Below are 23,017 nucleotides of genomic sequence, written 5' to 3' on the forward strand. Positions count from 1 at the left end.
GGGTATGGTGTACATAGCTGTATATACATACCCATGGACAAGCCAAAACTGGAGGAGATTAGGTCTCCTACTTTACCACTCTCCATCTTATTCCCTTGACACAGAGTCTCTCAATGAACTTGCAACTAGGCTTGTTCCAGCAAGCCCCAGTCTTTTTTCCATGTCTGGGCCCCATGTTTTAGGCCTAAATGTCACACATGCAGGTGTCCCCAGTTTGGCATGTGCTTTCAGGGAACTGGAACTCAGGTCAGAATGATTGTACTATAAAAAAGGGCCTTGAGCCATCTTCTCAGCCCAAGTATCAACTTGTTTCCATCCTTAGCAGTAGTTCGTAATATCTTCTTCTGTGTTTTGGGTGGGGTGTTGATACCTATTCTAATGAGTAGGAGGGGGGATTTCACAGTAGTTCTGGTTTGATTTTCCCTGGTGAGTATTACATTCAGGTATTTTTCATAGTGTTCTTTGGTCTGTTATGAATCTTCTTTGGACAGAGATATATTTATATCCTTTACCTGTATTTTAATCAAATCTTAATTCTTTCTTGAGTGTTGGGAGCAGCAAAATATTCTAGCTATCATTGTTTCATTTTTGGTGGTAGAGATATATTTACAGGAAACAGACAATTACTTTCTGGTAGTGTGTTCAGCAATGTTGGTTTGTTGTTGAATGAAGATTTTGAGGTTGCTTAAAACATTCTGTAAAGTCTCTGCTGATATTCTATAGTGTTTAATAAACTTACTCTCTAAAATATACTGTGTATATAGGAAATCTTGATTTGGCAGACACTGTTAGAACAAAGAAATAATGTAGCAAAGTTGATTGCAAAACTCAAGGTAATACAAAATTAGTTACTGTAACTACCCTAGAAATCATCATCCCACCATAAAATTAAGAAAATTGCCTCATGAAACAGAGCATAACAATGAGCAAGATACTTAATGTTTGGGTTAAGCAGAGGAATGAAAGTTTGAATAGTAAAGTCTATAAAGCTTTCTGAGACCACATCAGCATTTCACCTTGGACATCCAGTGTTTGCCTGGGGTTTATCATGTAAAGACCAAATGAAACTAATTTAAAAATATTCAAAAGAAACTTATTCAATTTAATTTGATTTTTAACATAGTATATCTTTAATATGGAAAACTCTCAGAAGCTTAGAGAGTTAATTTTATTTGTAGGTAGAAAGTTCATTAATTCAGTTTGTTTGATTTGTCCAGCTTCTTCTGAGACACCTAGCAAATGTTTTGCTATCATTTATTAGTGTACTTTATTACTCTTTGATAGTCAAACTTCAGTGTATTTATTTCCCCAAGATGCATGCTGTGGTACAAAAGTAACTGTTGACTTTCCTAATACCCTGATACTTAGAAATCAAGTAGTAAATGCATGCAATTATTATTTAGTAAGCCCTTCAATGACTGGTTTCTGGAGGCAACTTACCTGTGACATAAAACCTCTCTATGCCATATGCTTTCTAATTGTCTTTTAGTGTAGTCACAAGAACCTCATGTTTCTTGATGGTTCTTTGAATGAATTTAGAGGTGAAAAAAAATGGATTTAATTTTAGAGTTGCAATCAGGATTCTCCGAGAAGTGTTAGAAAAGAAGATTAAATTGCTTTTTTCTCCCAACAAATTCATCTTTATATCATGTTGTAAAGTATTTTAAATACTTTAAATGTGAAACTGTCACAGAAATGGCAGGAGAGTGCAGTGCGTCCTATCATGCTGTTGACAATATAAACACACTTTGGGTTCAAACAGAAATTCAAAATTATAGGGAAGAATTGAAATCATTAAGCGATATGCTCACAACAGATCGATTCACTACCATTTCTGTTCCCTATTCCAATATTAATATGACAAAGAAGTCAGCAAATTGTACATCAATTGACTTTGTCCCAATCTTGGAATCCTGTCAAACCATGCAGATGGAGCAACATGAGGAAGAGAGACAGGTCACAAGAGTATACATGGTTGGAGAGCAGCAGAAGGGCTTAGGACAACATCTCACCTTAGTCTTTGCCTCTCAAGTGAAAGAAATGTGAGGTGTGCATATGGCAAGTTGAGTCTCCTGTCTTCCCCTGCACTTCTTTCCTCAGTTTCCTTCTTGCAAAGAAGGAAAGACTAGGGCAAAATAAGAATTTCCTCTTATCCACATTTCTATTGCATTTGAGAGTCATCTGTTTTGAAAATGTTAGTTAATTTGAAACTGCTTCAATGTGATAGTCTGAAAATGATAGTCATGCAATGTTATAAAAGTGTGAGCCTTTCTCACCTTCATGTCTGCTAATTGGAAGGGGTGGTGATCACATGGTCCTTATGCCTTATCACCTATTCTGCTGGACCCAGTAAACAAATCTTATCCTCATTTGACCTTAGTAATATGACCTCCATTGTTTGCTAGATTGTTAACATTTCCTTTGACAAGCAAGAAATAGCCTTTGCCTTGTGAAAGATTCTCAACAGTAGCTGAAAATAAGTTATCCTTGTTTGCTGATTCTGTTTAGTCTTTTGCATAGATATTGCCATTTTCCTGTTGGCTTTAATAAATTACCTACCTATCTATCATCTATCTATCTATCAATCTATCATCTCTCATCTATCTTTGACCATCTATTTTTTGTGTGCCACTCATCCACTTCTCAGAGAGAGTAAGGCTTCCCATGGTGAGTCAATGAAGTCTCATACATCACTTTGAGGCAGGACCAAGGCCCTCTAGGCTGACCAAGGTACCTCTCCAAAAGGAGTGGGCTATTGTAGAGAATTTCCAGATACTTGAAACATAAATTCAAAGGTTTTCATAGTTAAAAATCTAAAAGAAGACTAAGTGGTGAAGGAAAAAGACTTGGATGTGAGATCTATATCTTCTAGTGGGGTCACCTCACCTTAGATTTCATCTCTTAGGACAGAGAGATGTTGATATAGTACAAAGGTTGAGATAACTTTTCTCTTCTCTTTGCTTCTCTTCTCTTTCTCTCTCCCTTCCTCCTCCCACTTTTACCCCCTTCTAATATACACACACACACATGCATGCATGCACACACGCACATACAAATATACACAAAGATAGATGCACATAAATAGACACATAGAGAAACACATACACACAGAGATAGAGATCAATGCATATACACAGACATAAATATATACAGATATGCACACTCAAAGATATACACAGAGACAAACACATACAGATATAGACACACACATACACCGATACACACAGAGATACACAGATGCACATAGATAGATATACACAGAGAGAAACAGAGATATACAAAGGTACATACACAAGCACACACACACACACACACACACACACACACACTTTAAGGCATGCTAAGTTTTGTCCTGGTTCTAGATTTTCATGACTATATTTCTCATTAGAAAAATGAAAATTGAGCAAGTATGCCTAAATTTTGCTTGAAAATCCATACTGCATATACATTTACTTAATACTTAGTTTACAACTGACGTAGATGTTATCTGATGACTAAATGTCAAAGTAGCTATATTAGTCTCTAAAGAAAAAGCTCGAGAGAAAAAAAAAACTGTATTCCTAAACTTTTATAATGGAATTTTACAAATTCTTAACACATATCTATTAAATGTCATAAAGTAAAAATAAGTAAATAAAATGTATCATTCCCTAAAACATATGCACATTTTAGTGAAGTATTCCATTTTGTCATGAGTTTTGCTCTTTTATGATATATAAATAATTGAAATTTCAGCAAAAACATAATTTTGCAAAAAAATGTGCTTTTATATATGAGTTTTCATCTAGCTACTTTTTAAATGGCAGACACCATTATTCATCCTTAGAAAGAATGGCAGGTTGCTAATAGTCTCCTAATATTTAAATCACAATTCAACTAAAAACTGTATTGAAACTTTTTTATGAAGTTGCTAGCAACAGGTATACTTTCACCCTCAAAGCAGAATCTTATGTAAATATGATAAATGCAAGTGGCTAAATAGTCTCTAAACCAAGAAGGGAGAAAATCCAATGACAAACTGTTTCTGTGAGCATCCTAGAAGGATGTAGGACAAAAGATCCATACATAAAAAGAATTTTGTTTTAGTCTGATGATCTTAGAATTCAGTTACTGTTTCTTTTTTGTTTTTCCCCTAGAATGACATTTGGGAGAAAGTAAAAGATTATATGGTTTTACAGTGTACCAGTGTTCCAAGTGGGTAAAACGGGGGGAGACATTTACTGGAGAAGCTGAAGGAATACATAATGTTTGTACTGCTTTGGATCATTAATTGATCATGGCATCATCTGGGAAGCTCTATGCAGTAGATATATTCAGAGCTTGGAATGAACCCAGTCAGTCCATTATTCCCTCTCTCTGTACAATCTATTTTTTAAGCTTCACAAAATTAAGATAATTAGAACACAAAGGCCCTCCCCTCCATGCTGAGGCTTCTTCAGTGGTTTTAGAGTGTGATCCATTTGCATTACAACCATATACTTAAGGAACTAAAATGACTTTCAAAGAAAAAGGAGCTATCTGGTTGTGGACCATACTTCCAAATATACTGTCTCTGTATTGCATTTTTATGTGTATATTGTGTCCCAACTGAACATCTCTTTCACCAAATGAAGCCTCCAGTTCCCAAATGAGTTACATCTTACAGACTTCTTGGTCAAAGTAATCTCATGGTAATCTCTACACAATCCAGACTATTGCCAAGGCTATTGGTTTCTCTCCACAAACAGATAATAAGGCCCTTATTGCCGAAGACAAAACCTACACAATTCACTGAACATGAAGAAGTTGAGCTGGTGCCTACATAGAGCCTATTAATTAATGATTATTGTACTTTTGCTGTCATAGGAGAAAGGTAAACACCAATCCAGCTACAAACTCTTCAATCTACAATAGTGACCTGCCTGCAAGATAGGCTGGTCTAACTGTGGTACAAAGCTTGTAGGAGTAACAAACCAATATGGTATTAAATGTAAGGCCCAACCATGAAATAGAGTTCATCCCTAGTACTGCTTGGGTAGCTCAGAACCTGAGACTGGATAGGCCAGGGACCTAGGATAAAATCAAGTACTATTGTTCTGCTAAAGAAATATAGGTAGCAATTAAATGACTCCTGACGACATTCTGCTGTACTCATCAGTGTCTTGCTCATCCATCAAAGAAGCTTCCTCCTGCAGGAGATGGGAAAAAATACAGAGATCCTCAGCTGGACAATGTGCAAGTAGTGTAAGATCTTGGAACCAAAATGGAACAACTCCACCAAATCTCACCCCTCAGAGCTGAGAGAACCCTGCAGAAGAGGAGATGGAAAGCATAAAACAGCCAGAGAGATTGATGACACCAAGGAAATAAGACCTTCTAAACATAGCAAGGGCTGATGTACATATGAACTCATAGAGACTGTAGCCCCATGCACTGTGCTTATAAGGTCCTGAGTCAGACAGGGTTGCAGTAATGAGGAAAGAAGTGGACACATGTCTGCTATCTACCCCAAAAGCTGTCTCCAAATAATAACCACTTGCAAAGGAAAAATCTGTTGACTTTGATGGAGTCTCACTGGGTTTACAAAACACTCTTAAGGGCAGGCCCCATGCCTAGTAGTAGATGGCCAACACAAAATAAACTCAATGGCACTTTTGGAAGTTCTTGTCTCATAGTGCTTTGAAAGGTCATTATTGTTATTGTTGTTGTTGTTTTGTATTGTTACCATTATTGTTTGCCTTACAGGTCTTCAGAGTAAAAATTACAGTTTCCAGTTTGTATTTTAATGGAATTCCCCTGTGTTTGTGAACACGTGTATCTCTCTGTGTCTGTATGTGTTTCTTGAGCTTTCTTTTTGGCTCTTCCTCCTCTATTTGTTTGCATTGTCCTATTCAAGTTTTTGTGTTTTTGTTGTCTTTTATTATTGTTTTTAGGTGCCCTTTTGTTTTTTCTAAGGAGAGAGAGAAAGGTTTGACTTTGAATGAGAGAGGGAATGTGAGGAGGATCTGGGAGGAATTAGGGGAAAGGAAACCATATTCAGAAATATTATATGAAAAAAATCTGTTTTCAGTAATGGAATATAAACACTATGTGTGAATGAGAAGTTAACAAAAAAAATCATTGCCCAACTCTGATAAAATGCCATTCCGCCCTCAAGATTTTGTCTCACAAATTTAATTATCTGTTAGCAAACTTTCTATCCTTTTAATGATGGTTGAAAACATTTAACTTCTGGGGAAAAAAGAATAAATGGATATTTGCTTTAAAAAATACAAATTAAATACATCTGTTTAAATAAGAAAGATCCTCAGCATCTAGTTTTCAAAGTAGAAGCACACACCATATAATTTGAGGCTGAAAGAGAGGGCTGGCCGTCATCCTCAGAGCTAACATCACTACAATCTTATCCAGGAGAGAGCATCTTCTGTGATACCTCAGCTCTCAATGGTGTGGAGATGCAAAGACACAAATGTGCTTCAATGATAAACATATGGTTTGGTTAAAAATTCCTCCCAGTTATTCTGCAGAAGAAAGAAAAAGAAGCTCATCTAAAATTTAGGGACATGTGAAGAATATAATATGTACATCAGCAAAACAGATTCACCTATAAAGAAAAGCAGCTCCTTTCAAAATTTCCTAGGCAGATAAAACATGCCAATAGAATGTTGTTAGGAAATATTATATATTCCACCTTAATATTAATAAAATACAATGGAAAATCAAAACATGATGCAATCTTATACTTTGTTACTATGTAATCGTATAATATTTAAGCCATTTCCCTGCCTTTCCAATATATGATTGACAAATTTGGCATTTTATTTTTCAAGCCCAGTTGTATATTTGTGGGTTATATATGATCTGAGTCCTTTCCTAAGGCAAGGAGTAATCTTAATATTTTCACTTTCTTCTAGTGTTTAGAAAAGCTCATCTTTATTTTCATAGTCATGTTTTTATATGATATTCACAAAATATGATATATCAGTAAGTGACTACTCCAAGCCATAATCCACTGTTGATTGGCAGGAAGATCATAACTGTGTGGGGAAAAATAAGTTAGAGTTGCATCACCGCCAATCACTTTCTACTTGCAAACTACTACATGGATTCTTTTGCTGAGAAGAAATATTAGAGGCTTGATCTCTTTTCCATATTCATTCAGTAACTGCTTTCTCTAAAAAATAAAGGAAGAAACCAAGCATTAAAATGAAAAATCCTAAGAGTTTGTCACTACAGTTGAGTGCCCCAGACATATCTTAGAGATGAACGACTACTGCTGTGTGTCTAGGAGGTAGCATTCAGATTTGTGTTTTATGAATTCACCCTGACATGTAAGAGCAAGATGCACTTCTCACCGTGGGGAATTTTGTTGTTCTTCTAGTCCCCCTCCCTCCTCTCTCATTTGCAAAATCTCTCTTTTCATATGGGAAGTCTCACAGAGTGGATTCAGTATCCTGCTCTGCTGTTACAGTTGCTTCCATTGTTCAGGATTAAAAAAAAATTCAGTGATAAATCCTGTGAGAAATGATGGACAGGGGATGGGGAAGAGTCAGTGCTGCTGAAGAGAAATGAGGTGGCATTTTGCAAAGTGTCTGAACTTACCCCCGCCCCACCTGCATCTTCCCCAAATGTCACTGACAAATAGCATAATGAAGGTAGATATTTGCAGTTCCAGAGGCCAAGAAAAATACCTTTGTGATGCTCAGTACAATGTTCAATGTGCTCTGCCTTGGGAGAAATGTGTGAGGCAGCTGGGTTTACAAGCATAATCCTTGCTAAAGAATGCTTTTGAGTAAAGTGTGGTTATAAATAGCTGTGTTTGGCTTGCAGGTACAATTCTGGTGGACAACATGCTGATTAAGGGGACTGCTGGAGGACCAGACCCCACCATAGAGCTCTCTTTGAAGGACAACGTGGACTACTGGGTGCTGTTGGACCCCATTAAACAGATGCTTTTCCTGAACAGTACTGGAAGAGTTCTGGATAGAGACGTCAGTGCTTTTATTTTTTTCCTCTGTCGCTGTGCAATAGTTTAGTACCATTTAAATGTCTATGTGCACTATCTCTATGATAGTAAACTTTATTCATATAATTAGGTTTCATTTATTAGACATGGGAACAAAAGAAATTGTAACTCCTTGATATAAGAATAAGAAAGGAAGGAGACATTTGTGCCTCTGGGAACCAGTTTAACACTTAAGAATTTTGTCCCAGTTCTTAGCTAAAAAACAGACTACAAAGAATAAAGAGATGATGACTCTGGCCCAGTAGGGCTAAAACACATTTTTTTCCCAGCAATGTTAAAGTGAGGGTACTATTTGCCTTTTGGCTGGGAAAGTGCAGAAGTTGGTGTGTACCATCTCATTTAGCTGCTAGCACAATTAGAATTGGAAGGAAGAGGCTGAGCATTATGTTCATAAGGCTGATAAAAGCTGAAGGTAAACAAGAGTCCTGGCAGCATCCTCCTTCAGCCATTGTCAGACAGTGTGGCAGAAGAGTTTCATAAAGAACAGCTGGGAGCTGGAGAGATGGCTCAGTGCTTATGAGCACTGGCTGCTCTTCCAGAGGATCTGGGTTCAATTCTCTCATAAAGAACAGCTGAACTACTAAAGTTGTCCAATCCATCATTTCCAAAAATGCTGTCAAAGTATTGAAACGATTGGTGCCCCATCTCAACCACAAGTGTCCCCATCATTCCTGGGGACAAAGAAGGTAGGGGAGTACATGGGGCTCTAGGAAAACTGGGGCAGTGCAGAGATATGTTCCTACCTTGGAGTACCCCAGAGGCTACAGAGATAAAGCAGACCTAGCTGTTGGGCATTGCTGTGTAGTTTCATGACCCACATCCCAACAGAATACTGAGTACATGACCCCTTCATCCTACATGGGTCCCACATGCAGTCTGTAATAGATCCCTCTACTTGCCGTTTCCTTGGTTCACGGTTTACTTCAGGATATTTGGCTCCTGGATTCCTGGAATTAGCCCCCTTGCTTACAGCACTGCTCTTAGGGCTGCACTTATCTCAGTGGAAGTCTTTCTATCTACAGTCTTCCTACACACACACCTGTACTGAGTCATTCACAAAGTACAATTGATGGGCAGTTAGTGACATAAACCAGGGCTTCTGTTCCACTCCTAGATATGAACTGATATGTATCCCCATGGAATTTTCAAACTCCCTTAGCATTATTTCTCTCTTCCTCCTCCATCTTCCCTAGTTAAACTCCCTCCCCCATTTTCTCCCTTTCCCTCTTCATACCACCTGAATCCTACTATATTCCCCAAGCCCCTCAGAGCTCCTTCTCCCTGCCCTCCCCCCATGCTCTCTTTCTACTTTGCTGGCTTCTGAGATGACTTCATGTGATAGAAGCACATTTAAAGATTCAGAGCTAAGTTCTTCACATAAGAGAGAACATGCAGCCTTTGTCTTTCTGGGTCTGAGATATTTTACTGTATAACATTGCCCAGTCCCATCATTATACCTGCAAAGCCATGCTTTCATTTCCTTTCCAATTTAATACAACTCACTCGTGTATATGTACCAGTTTCATTATCCACTCATCAGTCAATGGCATCAGCAGTTTTCATTGTCTAGCCGTTGTGAATACAGTAAGTATTTTGACTAGGATGTTGAAAAAAACAATGGAGCCCTATGCAGAAAGTCCTTCTCTATTCCTATACGTTCTAGGGTAGTGCATATGTTTTCATCTCTAGAAATTTTAATATTTAAATTTTCACACTGGAGCTTTTGATCCATTGAAAGGTGATTTTTGTGTGAGTGAATGATTTGGGTTTAATTTTGTTTTTCTATAACTGGACATCCAGTTTTCCCAGCAAGATCTGGTTAAAGATGCTGTCTTTTCTACAGTATCTATTTTTGGCATCTTTATAAAACATGAGATGGCTGTAGCTAAGAGAACTCATGATTTTGTCTTCCATTTTTTATTGCTTCACTACACTTTCCTGTTTTTGTGATGGTATCACATTGTGTTTACTACTATAATTTTGTAATGTAGTTTGTCATTTGCTGTAGCAATCACTCCAGGATCATTGTTTTTGCTCAGGTTTTCTATAGTTCTCTGGGGCCTTTTGTTCTTTCATATAAATTATAAAATATTTTTTCTGATTTCCTTGAAGAATGTTGTGTGTTAATTGCATTGATTCTTCAAATTTATTTTGGCAGGAAGATCATTTTCACAACATTCTGCCAATCCATGAACACTGGCAGTCTACACTTGTATCTTCCTCAGTCTCTCTTCAGAGACATAAATGTTTTATCATAGAGGCCTTTCAGCTCATTGATTAAGTTTATTCATAGATATTTTGAAGGTATTCTTAAGTGAAAGTGTTCCCATGTTCTGTTTTTCTCAGAATTCTTGTTATTGATATATAAAAAGGCTACAGGTTTTTTTTATAAGTTGATGTTTTATCTTGATGCTTTGCTAACATTCTTGATTGTAGAAGTTTTGTGGTAGAACTTTGGGATTCATGCTTAATATCATCATCTGCAATCAGAGTGAGGTAACTGAGACTCAGCAAGGACTCACATGTGTGGAGATATGGCTTCTGTCTGGGCCTGGGGTGTGGGTGGGTGTCAAGAGATTAGGATTCTTTGTCAGATTTGGCAAGACAGCATATGGCTAAGTCTCCCACATGTGTCTGAAGTGGCAGTGTGGGGTGGTCTTCTCTGTATCCTGGAACTAGATCTATAGACCAGGCTGACCTTGAACTCAGCCTCTGCCTCCCTCCCGAGTGCTGGGATTAAAGGTGTGCACCACCACCAGCTGGCAACCAGTGGCTATCCTTAACAATATTTCTTGTTGATGTTTTCAACTAAATAATATAGAAAAATTCATTTGAACAAAGTTTGAGTACCTGGTTATCACATTGAGATTACTTTTATTATGATGCTGCCCAGTGTATGTGTATATACATATGTATTACAATATATTAAATTTTAATTAATTTAAAATATATTCCTATTCAAGAGTAAATACTGATAAAACATACACTATTATAGAGGAGATAATTATTGTGAATGAAAACTAAACTAAACATGGAGTTTTGACAGAAATATAATTCTTGGAGTTGCTGCCAAATAATTTGGTTCATTCATTTTATGAATATAATGAGCCATAATAAACAATATGAATGCTTTTTATAGCCAGATAGAGCTGATAATCATGACTGCCAAACTCCATACTACAACATTTGGCTTTGCATTCATTCATAAAATTAAAGGAAATAAAACTACTACAGAAATATTTTACTGAACACAATTCTCCTGGATTTTAGATATTCCATGATATTCAGATCTAAAATAAAATCAATTTTTTGGCCAATAAAGCAGAAAAAGACCAGATAAATACAACTAGAATGCAGGTGAATATTAACTCTCTCTCTACATATGTATGCATGTATATGAATGATAAATGTTTTTAGAAATCTGTTGTTTTACCAGAAGAAGCCTACTCGGTCTTGCCCCCAGTTTTGTGTGTCTGCCTCTGTATTTTTTGGTCTTGGTCCCTATAAGTATTTCTGTCTTTCTTTGTGAATTCTTTATTCTATTCCCCACAGATCAAGTTCTTTTGTGCATCTCTAGTGTTTGATGCTACATTTCAATCTTTCATGCATTATTTTAGCTTTTGATGTTCATGCCTCCCAATTCCACAGTAATAGTTTTCATTGTGTATTAAGGATGACTTTAAACATACACATATGTGGGTTTTAGTGTGATGTTTCAATATGTATATAGAATTTATAATGTAATCTAAGTAATAAGCAATGGTTGGTTTGCAATCTCATCTCATTATTGTGTATGGAGCCCTTGAGTTTACTCTTCTGTTATCTAGAAATTAGGCAATAGCTTACTGTGAAAAATAACACACACACACACACACACACACACACACACACACACATTTAGGAAGTAAATCTAATGTGTTAACTTCTGTCTGTCTAACTTGTGGTCCTGTACACCAGCCTACTGTTGCCAACAACTCCCACAACTCCCCTTCTCATCAATTGGTAATCACTATCATAAATTTCAACCTACTGTACCTAAAACATTCATATCAGAGAATACCATTACTTCTTTCCTTAGTTAACTTTATTGCATATACCATAAAGTCTTTTAAGTCCCTTGGTTTTACTACGTGATAGAATACTATTCCTTAAATGTCTAAGGAAGTTTCTGTTGTGTAATGAACCACATTTTGTCTAGCCACTGCTCTGTGATAGGCACCTAGGGTGATTCTAAAGTCTATATACTGAGTGTAGTTCAGTAGCAGGCATAGACACACAAACTTTTCTTTGATATGATGAGGTCATTTTCTTTTGATATTAACACATAAGTGAGATAGATGTGCCTTGCAATTGATCCAGTCTTTTGGAAGCTCCATACTTTTACTATAAACTTTGTGTTATATATGCATCCCCAACAAAATCATATAAGCAGTTCCTCTTTGAGTCTCAGTAGCACTTGTTTTCTTTATAACAGACCTTCTAGCTGAGGTGAGATAATGTTTCAGTGACGCTTTGACTTGCTTTTTTTATGAAATTCAATAGCTTTTTAAAAACTTTGGTCATTTAGACTTTCTGCTGAGATGTGTCAATTCATATTTATGGTTGAGTTCTTTCTTTCATATTAAATCTTTCAAATTCTTCATATATTCTAGTATTAACATTTTGGGGTGAATACTTGGCAATTTCTCCAATTAATAAATGACAACACTTATCACCCTGTTGGCTTTCTCCTTTGCTATGCCAAAGCTTCTTGGTTTGATATACTCTATCCAAACTTGTCAAACTTTGCTTTTTTTCCCTCTGCTTTGGGGAATATTAGCATTAAAAATAAACAGTCGCCACATCAGTGTGTTCAACACCAATGTTAAACTCCTTTCATTCAAGCAGTTAGTTTTATAAGTCGTGTCTTCAGACCTTTGGTTTATTTTGAGTATTTTTTATGAAGTTGAGAGAGAGTCCAAGTTTCCATCTTCTTTAATGAATACCCTGTAGGTTTATTGTGTTTTTTCTCAAATTATTGAAATAAAAACCAACTAAATAGTCATTTGTCTGAATGAACTATAACAAAGAAGAGAGGTGAGGGCATGCCAGATGTGCTTCTCCAGTCATACTTTCTTTTAAATGAGTTAACAATGGAAATCTTTTCTAGAGATAGAAGTCCAAGCCAAGTTGATTGCCCTCTGCTTGCTAACGCTTCTGATGATCCCTCATTGGTATAGTCATGTCTATATAGAGAAAAAAGCAAATTTAAATGTAAATAACAATATTTCAAAATTTAAAATTTTTCAATAGGTGCTCCTCACTCCCATCCACTCCTCCTCCTGTTTCGTTTTAGAAAATGGTGGGCCTTCTATCTACGAATATCAACTAGTCATTTCTATTCCCTCCTCCCAACCTCCTCTAAGTTTTTCCCTTTCATGTCTCCATCCCAAATTCATCTTTTCTTTTTTATTTTACTGCTATGTTTGTGATGTTTAGGAATGAATAAGCCACAGATCCATAAGTGTGTGTGTGTGTGTGTGTGTGTGTGTGTGTGCTTGTGTGTGTGCACATACCAGTATTATACACATGTATGTATGTATATGTATATGTATATGTATATGTGTATGTGTATGTGTACGTGTATATGTATATGTATATGTATATGTATAATACTGGTGTGTAATTATCTATTCTGTACTCAATAATTTTTACCAGTCTGTTTTATCTTCATTGTGTTTATTAATACCTACTTGATATAAATTTTACAGGACTATTCTTAGTATCCAAGGACTAGTTCATGTTAATTTCAACCAATCAACCAATCTAGAAGCTGTCATTATTACAAATACTGTGAAATATCTACAAATTTTATGGCTTTCAAAATGGAATTTTGTTTCTTAAGTAACTCCTATAAATATACCTTTATTTATTGTTTAATTTTTGAAGGAGTCGAAAACACTGGGCAGTCATTACTACTATTTCTTCATTTGCAAATCAGTTTCAGGGCTGATCTATATAGATCAATGGTAGAGTACATGCCTACCATATGTGTGGCCTCGGGTCCAAACCTCAGAAATGCAAAATATATATTTCATTTATCCCCCTTTTTTTTGTAAAACACAGATTATTCTTCATTCTGGTGAAGCAGTAGATAAATCCACAGGCTGGGGGCAGAGGGGAGGGGCATGACAAAGACATCCATGCCTAGAAGAATTTGAAACACGTATACTCTATGAAAAATAAGGTCTAATCTTAAAGGTTTGCAAAAAAAATTCATTTAAACAAAGAAACTTCAGATCATTAATTTTCAAGTAATAGGTTTCTAAAAATATCAAATTATCCTTATACTATAGAGGAGTTTTACAATCTACAGTGTTGACATCAGTGGCTTCTTTTGCATAACTTCCCTTCTCATGCTACGTTAAGAGATTAATTTTCCATCTTTTTTACATCACTTTGGAGTGTTTCTTCTTCAGCTCATTCTTCCAATAATACTTTTCAAAGATAAACTCCATAAATTGGTGATTTATATCATTCCTGCTACACAGGTACACAAATACACAGACATGCAGGCGTGGTTTTGAAATACTACTTTTGATTTCATTGAATGTGATTATTTGAAATATATACCCAACATGATTTATATATATCATGTTTCTTAGTAAACAAAATTCAAGATGAAAGAAAGATCAAAGAATTGCCTTGGCTTACTTTTGGCAGTAGCTGTGAAAGTTCACCCAAAATTCCCATGCTGCTTCTGCCATTACAGAGCATTATAGACTCCCCAAACTCTCTGACACTGCCATAAGCATTACAGTGTCCCTAATCTCTGATTAATCAACTCAGTGAGACTATACTTGATGTATTTATGACTTTTCTGTGCAGGAGAATAGAATTTATTCCAATGCAAAATTACACTGTGCCTTAAATATCAGCCGTGGGGAACTCTTCACTTCAGTGTAATCCATAGTGGTTGGAATTTATTGCCTAGTGAGTTCATCCATGCCACTAAGCATTGCACAGGGAGCTGACGTTGAGAATGACAGTAATTCCAGGTGGCTTGTTTATATCAAATTTATGGGTATTCAGATGGACTAAGAAGGAGCTCCTCATACACTGCATTTAAACTCTTTTGAAAGCCTGTGACGTTTTTGTTCCAGAGCTACTGTGCCATGTAAAACTGCAAGTGAAGATAGGTGGTTTCATATGTCTCTCTTGAAATATTTAGAAGGAGGATAACTTTAGATAAATGTAACTCACCTGATTGTCTTCCAAGACTTTGCTAAGGATAGTGGTAGGCATACTTACTCTGTTTATATTTTTACAATTAAAACAATCAGTCTTCTCTACTAGCCTATTAAAGCAACTATTTTTAAAACTGGTAGTAAAGACACAGGCCTTATTTACTTTAAATTCTTTCTGGGACTCTTCTTCTATGATTCAGTCCTTTAGATTAGTCCTTTAGCTGAAGCTTGAGAGTCTTCAGGGTGAGTTTGCTGGTAGGCTACTCTGTTGCATTTGGTGATGTTTTATTAATGGACCTCTGGTAAAGCTATTTTGGTTGGCAAGTTTTTGTCTTTTCTAACTTGTGAAAGTTACCAAATTTTCTAAAAATGCACTAGCTCTATTTCATATTTGCCTATAAAATGGTGTCTGGTAAGTCAAGTTCTTATGCGTTTGATATTAGTACTAAGTATAGGGTTTTCATTAGTGTTCCAACCTCTGCTTTTATTGTTAGCATGTAAGAGTAACTCTTAGCTATCAGTCTTTTGTCAGTATGTCCTCATTTTGGTTGTAATTTAAGAAAAGTGCTGCATGAGAGAAAGATGCCATGCAACAGGGTTCAAGCAGAGGGGTTTTGGGGAGTCATAAAAAGGGGGAAGATAAGGGGAAACACTGGCTTCCAGAGACAGGAGCAGGAGAGAAGAGAGAGGGGCAGAGAGAGAGAGAAAGAGAGAGGTATACAGACAGAGAGGAAGATAAAGAGAGAGAAGGATGGGAGGTAGGCAGGGTCCTTTTAAAAGGGAGCATAGTGAGTAACCACAGGTGATGCTCTTAGTGTCTGCAGCTGAGGGCATATCCTGTCAGAACCCCAAGGACAGGCCAATACAGATGGCTGAATAGTAACAATGTTAATGTCAATGTTAATGAACAGTTTTTAGGTGATTTTTGTTTATACAACTTTGGGGACTGACATGTATTATTACAAAACTGCAACATTGTTTATTGTGAATTATTAAGATGACTTTGCCTTTAGTGTGGTGTTTATTATTTATTCCTGTGATTTTTTTGTGTCACTCAGAATTTCTATAAAAATAACTTCCCTGTCTTCATTGATGCCATTTTGACATCACAACACAGAATGTTGTCACAGCTCATGTAAAGATCTTCACCTGAATTTGAAGGAGGACACCACTTACCAATTCTGTTCTCTTTGTCTTTGTTGCTCATCAAAGACCCTCCTAGTTAAATAACATTTTGCTGCAGTTTAAACACATTCATTGCAGCATTCTTCTCATCTCTGCATGGCATGTAGTTATTTACATGGCCCTTTTCTCAGTCCCAAGGATCATTAACTTGCCACTCAATTGGTTTAACCTAAACATTAAGTAGCTTGTCATAGAGTCCAAAATTATTAGTTTATATTTTATAGATTCCATTTATTTTGTTTTTAAGGGTGGGTTTGGCATATTTGCTTAACAGAGTTGTGCTCATATTATGAAGTAAATGTAGTGTTTTGATTCATGTACAATGGTAGTGATCTACATAGGAAATGGTCAGACAAGGAGCACATAGTCAAGTGTGGAGGAGGCTGGCCAGTGAAACTAACACTGCTGATAGACAGGGAACAATACTCCTGGGATCTATGGCACACAGCAAATGGATGAATAGTAAATAGTTCATTATGTGCTTCTAAAACATGACAAAAGATAACATTGAATGCACCATGAATATAGGATGAAAGTTTAAGAGGATGGGAATTCATGGTGTTGTGATTGGAAGATAGTTTACATAAAATTAGTGTTTGTGATAAATTAGTGGCCAGTAGTGGGTAATCCTGCATGATAACTGCAGTACTACCCCCAGTTGACATTGTTGGCTTCCCACTGTCAGAGTTGAGCAGGCAAGCACTGTAGATAGGTTAAACTTGTCCTAGGTCATTCAGACAGTATTTGTGGAAACAGTGAGAAATGAGGTGATTTGATTCCAAGGGAATTTACTCATCTATTCTAGGCATACTTCAGCTGCTAGGTAGAGGGATGTAACTACTACACTAGAATAGTACCCTATGATTGGAGAGGGCTTACAGTCTTATCAGTGTTTATGACATAAACATATAAAGTACAGAATACATGAAGTCAAGGATGAGAAGTACAGTAAAAAAATAAAAGAATTAATAGTAGAAGTTAGAAAGATGATACATGGTAGAGACAGAATAATTAAGATGGGAAGAGCTCCCTAATTATTATTCTGACAAAATAATGTTTGCAGGGAAAATTTGATGAGCCTGGTAGTGATTTTAAAAGAAGTGGTGGATAAAGAAGAGATGAAAGATAGACAATGTATATGCGTTTATTGTGTACTTTGAATTTGGTTGACTTGTGAGTTGATCTATTTTCTCATATTAATTTTATTATTAATGAACATATATCCTCAGAAAAAGCAAATGAATAAAATGTTATGGTGTCTCTCATCCCTCAGAAGTTTATTGATAACTTTGTTAAAAGAAATAAAGTTAGTGCCATTACTTCTTCAGATTTTATAAAGAAAACAATTTTGTTCCAGCAAGCCTCAGTATTGGTTTTGTGGTTTCATTCATCAGCACAATTCTATGATCACAATAGTGCTCAAAACCTTATATGTTTAGATATGGAAGTAAACAATGAAATAACCATGATTGTCTTCTCTTTTAAACCAAGCCAACACTGTCTTGTTTCCTAGTTTATCATAGTGCAAAGAGAAAAAGTAATTGAACTAGTAATGAGTGGTTAAGTGTGTTGACAGTGCTCAGACCCTGACCAAAACTGTGCTTAAGAAAGATGTAATTTCTCCCTGCAGCCACCAATGAATATACACTCCATCGTGGTGCAAGTCCAGTGTGTCAACAAGAAGGTGGGCACAGTTATCTATCATGAAGTGCGTATTGTGGTACGAGACAGGAATGACAACTCACCCACATTCAAGCATGAAAGCTACTATGCCACAGTGAATGAGGTCTGTGCCCTTGTGTTGATTTATGTGATTAGCTTATATTATAAAAGTGTAATTCAATTATAATAATGACCAATGTATCCCAGAAATAATAGTAATGTGGAATAAGAACTAATATTTAGAAAAATGCATTCTAGTAACTTATAATAGAATTCCAGAAATTCTGATTGCTACAGAAAAATGAAAATTACTTTTTTTTGTAATAGAATAAATTGAGAGAAGTCAAGGCATGCTATTGACAATTATATTTATTGAAAACATTGAACAAAATGTCTTCATATGTATAAAATGATCTCATTAGACTTTAGAAGAAATTATTTTTGTGAGACTAGTTAACTAATATTTAATAATAATAATTTATTTGTTTATTGTTGTTTTAAAATATTTTCACTCTATAAGTCAGACAGCACCCTCTGGCCTCAAACTCCAAGCTCATTGCTTGGAGACCCTTCTGCCTCACCTTATCAAGTCTCAAATTACAAGTGAGCCCAGGAGCCACCTGTGAGATTTTAAACTTCAATTCTATGATACTCAGAATCTTCAAATGGAAACCACAGCCATATTCTTTCTATTTCATTTTTATTACAAGTTCTTATGTGGAAATCATGATGATGTTTTGAAAATACCTTAAGAGTATTAGTTTTTTATTAAAAATTAGTTTTTGTCTTAATTATCCCTTTTCCCAAATATTCCTCTGACTTTTTAAGTAATGGTTCCTCTGTTAATGTTGTCTTGTTAGTCATTAAGCTAGAAAACACTTACAAAGTAACTATAATATCACTTCCAATATTCAATATAGACACATACAACATTATTTTAAGTTGCTATATAAAAAAATACTTCCCTTGATATTTAAGACTATTCTTACCTTCAAAATGTTTTCCTTTTTTAAATACATACATAATTTTTATGAAGCCATTAGCATATTTTGGAAATAAACACATATTTTATACTTTCAGTTCAGCAATTCCTAAAGCCAATTAAGATATGTTTTGTTTGTGCAAAATCTTGTATTTTTAAACATTGGGTAAAATTAAATAATAGAAGGTGCAATAGTATCACTTTAAAATGCTTGGCCATTATAAGTTCAGTATGTTGGTCAGGGGCTCACTCTGTCTTTGAAATCCTTCTATCAGCTCTTGCAGTAACCATGGTTTCTGACTACTTCCCATGTCTCTGCCTCTAAGTTAATTTTAAGCATTTTCTTTTTCAATATGTGAAGTACAACATTTGAATTAGAGTTTTCCCTGTTTGATTGCTAACTTGAATGATAGAAACTGATAGGCGAATTATCATAGGCAAAGCTCTAGTTTAGGCAAAAATCTGCTTTTAGTTCACATTCATTTTCTTTCTATTTGTCTGTTGTTCATTTTTCTTACTGAAACTTAAAATGCTCTTAATTTGATTTTTAAAGCAGTCTGTATTTCCAGATTACTTTTCTTCTCTCCCACAATCCTACAGCTGTCTTGTTGATGAGTAATACTTCTCAGATACAATTTCCCTCACATCATTTTGCTGCTCAGAGACTGAGTCATTTCCCATTACTATCAGGAGAAAAGGCCAGTTCCTTTAGTGGATCTTCAAGGCCCGCAGTCTCATCATTTGTCAATGCTCTTCTCATCCTGCATTTCGGCGAAGTATGCCTCACCTTGTTCAAATTTACTTCCTCAGTCCCACAGGCGTATCCACTGCCTGGCTTATGTTCTGTCCTATGAGCTCTTCCTCTCCTGTCATCTAAAATGAGCTTGGGTTCTATTCTCCAGAAATCAGGGTCTCTTAGATGATCTATATTTATTGGTCATTGATTTCTTCAGACCCTAAATTCACACAGCATCTGGATAATGGAGTGATGTAAAATAGAAACATGTAACATTTTTTTTACCCATTGTTTTTAACAACCCAATTTCTTCTACAAAGCTGTTCAGTGCTTTGTTATGACAGGCAGCTGAGGTAAACCTGATCCACAGACCCCATATTTGATTGTGTAGAGTGTAGTTGATGGTCACCTCCACAAAATCCTGAATATGTTAAGACATAAAATTTTATCATGTACTTTCCACAGTGAAAGAAAACTAGTAATCAAAAATAAAACATTGGAAAATGGAAAATATACAGGCCTTACGAGAAGAGCTCCTTCTCCTTCACTTGCCTGTTGTGGACCAGAAACAGGACTTTGGATCAATCAAATCAACCCACAGGGGAAAGTTGAAATCCCTGCTTTTTACATAGACAGATCCCAACTGTTTCCCCATTTCTACTGAGTAAGCAGCAATTAACTATAGAAACAGCCTGTATGCATGAAACTGGTAATGGTTCAGATGTAGAGTCACCATAAAGAAGGATGAGAAGGAAAGAGCAAACAGCTTCAAAATGTCAGTAAAGGCTGAGATGTGCAGAAAAGAGCAAGTGTAGACACATGGGGTTACATCAAAGAAAGAGCATCCACAAAGTGAAGCACAGACAACAGAGAGGATAAGGAAAGTATTTGAAAACTGTCAAACACAGTGGGGCTCCTGCACTGAGAAGGGGAAGTGGGCATGGCCTCTCACCCCTAACTAAGAAGCTTTCTGCAATTGACAACCACTTGCCAAGGAAAAAAATCAGGTTTCTCTAATAAAGACCCACTGGGGTATATACACCTAAGGGTGAGCCCCATGCCCAGCAGCAGACAGACAAAACAAAGTGAACCCAATGATATTTTTGTTGACTTTTGGTCTCATATTGTCTTATTTGGGCTATTTTTGCCTTAACTGGCCTTTTGCTTGTATATTATGGTTTCTAACCTTGTGTTTCTATGGGTTTTGTTTATGTGTCTTTGTGTTTCTTCTGTTTTTCTTTCCCTGTTTTTGCTTTTAATTTTGCTTGTTTGTTTGCTTTCCAGAGAGAGAGAAAGGGTATGGAGTTCAATGGGTAGAAGGAAGAGGATCAGTTGAGGAGGAGATACTGTGATCATAATATAGTGTATGAAAAATATTTTTAAGTTTAAAAAGAGTGAAAACCTAATAACGAATTAAGTTGCATAATCTAAGAGGGGCTCATAAAATTTAATGCCAAATAATAATGATAGCAATGAAAAACTGAAACCTGGAGAAAGCATCAACAGATATTTACCAAGAAAAGTATAAAAGTAGCCAATAAGAACATAAAAATGTTGTTCATTACTATTACTTTTCAATAACATATGAAACCACAATCTGATACTATATCTAATTATAATGGCTATTGTCAAAAGGATGATGATCAGGAGTGAGGAAGGGAAAATGTGTACACTGTTGGTGGGAATGAAAGTTGGCAAATCCATCGTGGACATCAAAAAGGAAACCCCACAAAACAAGTAAAACTAGAATGATGGTAGGATTAGGCTCTTCAAGAGTGAGTTTGCAACAAACAGAAATGAAATCAGTGGAACAAAGAGATACCTAGCCACAGTGTTTACTCTGACAAACTCACTACAAAGTGGGAAATCAATTGATGTGTTATCCATGCATAATTGGAAAAACAATAGATGGTTTCCAGGCAAAACCAAGAATTATCCAATCATAAATAATGAAACCCTGCAATTTACAGCAAAAATGGAGTGAAATAAGCCAGGCATAAAAAGAGATATACAACAAACCCTTATTCACTAATGGAAGATGAAAACTTGGTATCCATGAAAATGGAGAACAGAATCATCACTATGAGATCTAGAAAGATGGAGGGAGGAGAGAAGCCAGTGTAGCAGTATAAGGAGGAATACTACTATAGTGACAGAAAATCATCATAATTCATTCTTTAAAAATATAGAAGACCTAAAAACTTCCTACCAAAAAGAAATGGCAAATTGTTAGACTGAGGGTCTAATTATTATGGTCTGAGCATTAAACATTATATATATATATATATATATATATATATATATATATATATGTGTGTGTGTGTGTGTGTGTGTGTGTGTGTGTGCACATACATATATGACATATAAATGTTTGCTACTCTGGACTTCAAATGTACGCACTTAATGTTTGCCTGTCTGGAGTCAGAGAAAAATAGAGGAAGAAGACAGGAGAGAAATTAGGTGGAAGAGATTAAGAAAAGGTGACATAAGAAGTCATGAATCACCAGCTGGGCGTTGGTGGCACATGCCTTTAATCCCAGCACTGGGGAAACAAAGGTAGGCAGATCTCTGTGAGTTTGAAGTCAGCCTGACCTACAGAGTGAGTTCCAGGATAGGCTCCAAAGCTACAGAGAAACCCTGCCTTGAAAAACCTAAAAAAGAAAAAAAAAAAAAAAGTCATCAATCACACATGCTTGTAAAACCCTAGTGTAGATACACTCTGATTGCTGCAAAGAAACCTAAGCAGGGAACATCAAGGAGTTCCATTCCTCAGTTATAAAGGACAAAATTAATCAACTAATTGAGGCCATATTAGATGAGTTTGGAGGTGTATTTTGTATTTTTTTCCAGATTCTATGGAGAAAAGCCTGGGATGACACACTGCTTAGTTTTCAGCTTTTTAAAAAATGTGTCATCCTAACTAGCATAACTATATAAAAGAAAATAAACTCTATAACACTCTAAATTTGTTACATTTTGTTAAAGAAGATATAGAAATTATCTCTGTAATGGATTAAAATATAGCAAAAAGAAGCACAAACAAACTAGAATTTTTAAGCAAAGAATTTAGCAAAGTTGTTCTGGTAGATTCATATGTAATATTTTATTTAGTGAGCACAGGACTCATACCTTTTAAGGATATAAAATATGACAAGAATTTACCAAATGCTTGTATCTATAGATCTATAAACACATCACAAATGACTGAAATCATACAAATA

The 23,017-nt window shown here is 35.9% G+C and overlaps 1 protein-coding gene across 1 annotated transcript in view; it reads left to right on the top strand.

Annotated features, from left to right (window-relative positions):
- The window catches only part of Pcdh15 (protocadherin related 15), a 586,560-nt gene that overhangs the window by 177,056 nt on the left and 386,487 nt on the right, over nucleotides 1–23,017 (top strand). Inside the window, exons 4-5 of the mRNA XM_051186893.1 lie at nucleotides 7,810–7,970; nucleotides 18,047–18,202. Of these exons, the coding sequence (XP_051042850.1) occupies nucleotides 7,810–7,970; nucleotides 18,047–18,202 (317 nt within the window). The remainder of the gene's footprint in view (nucleotides 1–7,809; nucleotides 7,971–18,046; nucleotides 18,203–23,017) is intronic.

Source organism: Phodopus roborovskii, unplaced genomic scaffold, assembly GCF_943737965.1.
Source record: "Phodopus roborovskii unplaced genomic scaffold, PHOROB, whole genome shotgun sequence".
NCBI classification, from domain to species: Eukaryota; Metazoa; Chordata; class Mammalia; order Rodentia; family Cricetidae; genus Phodopus; species Phodopus roborovskii.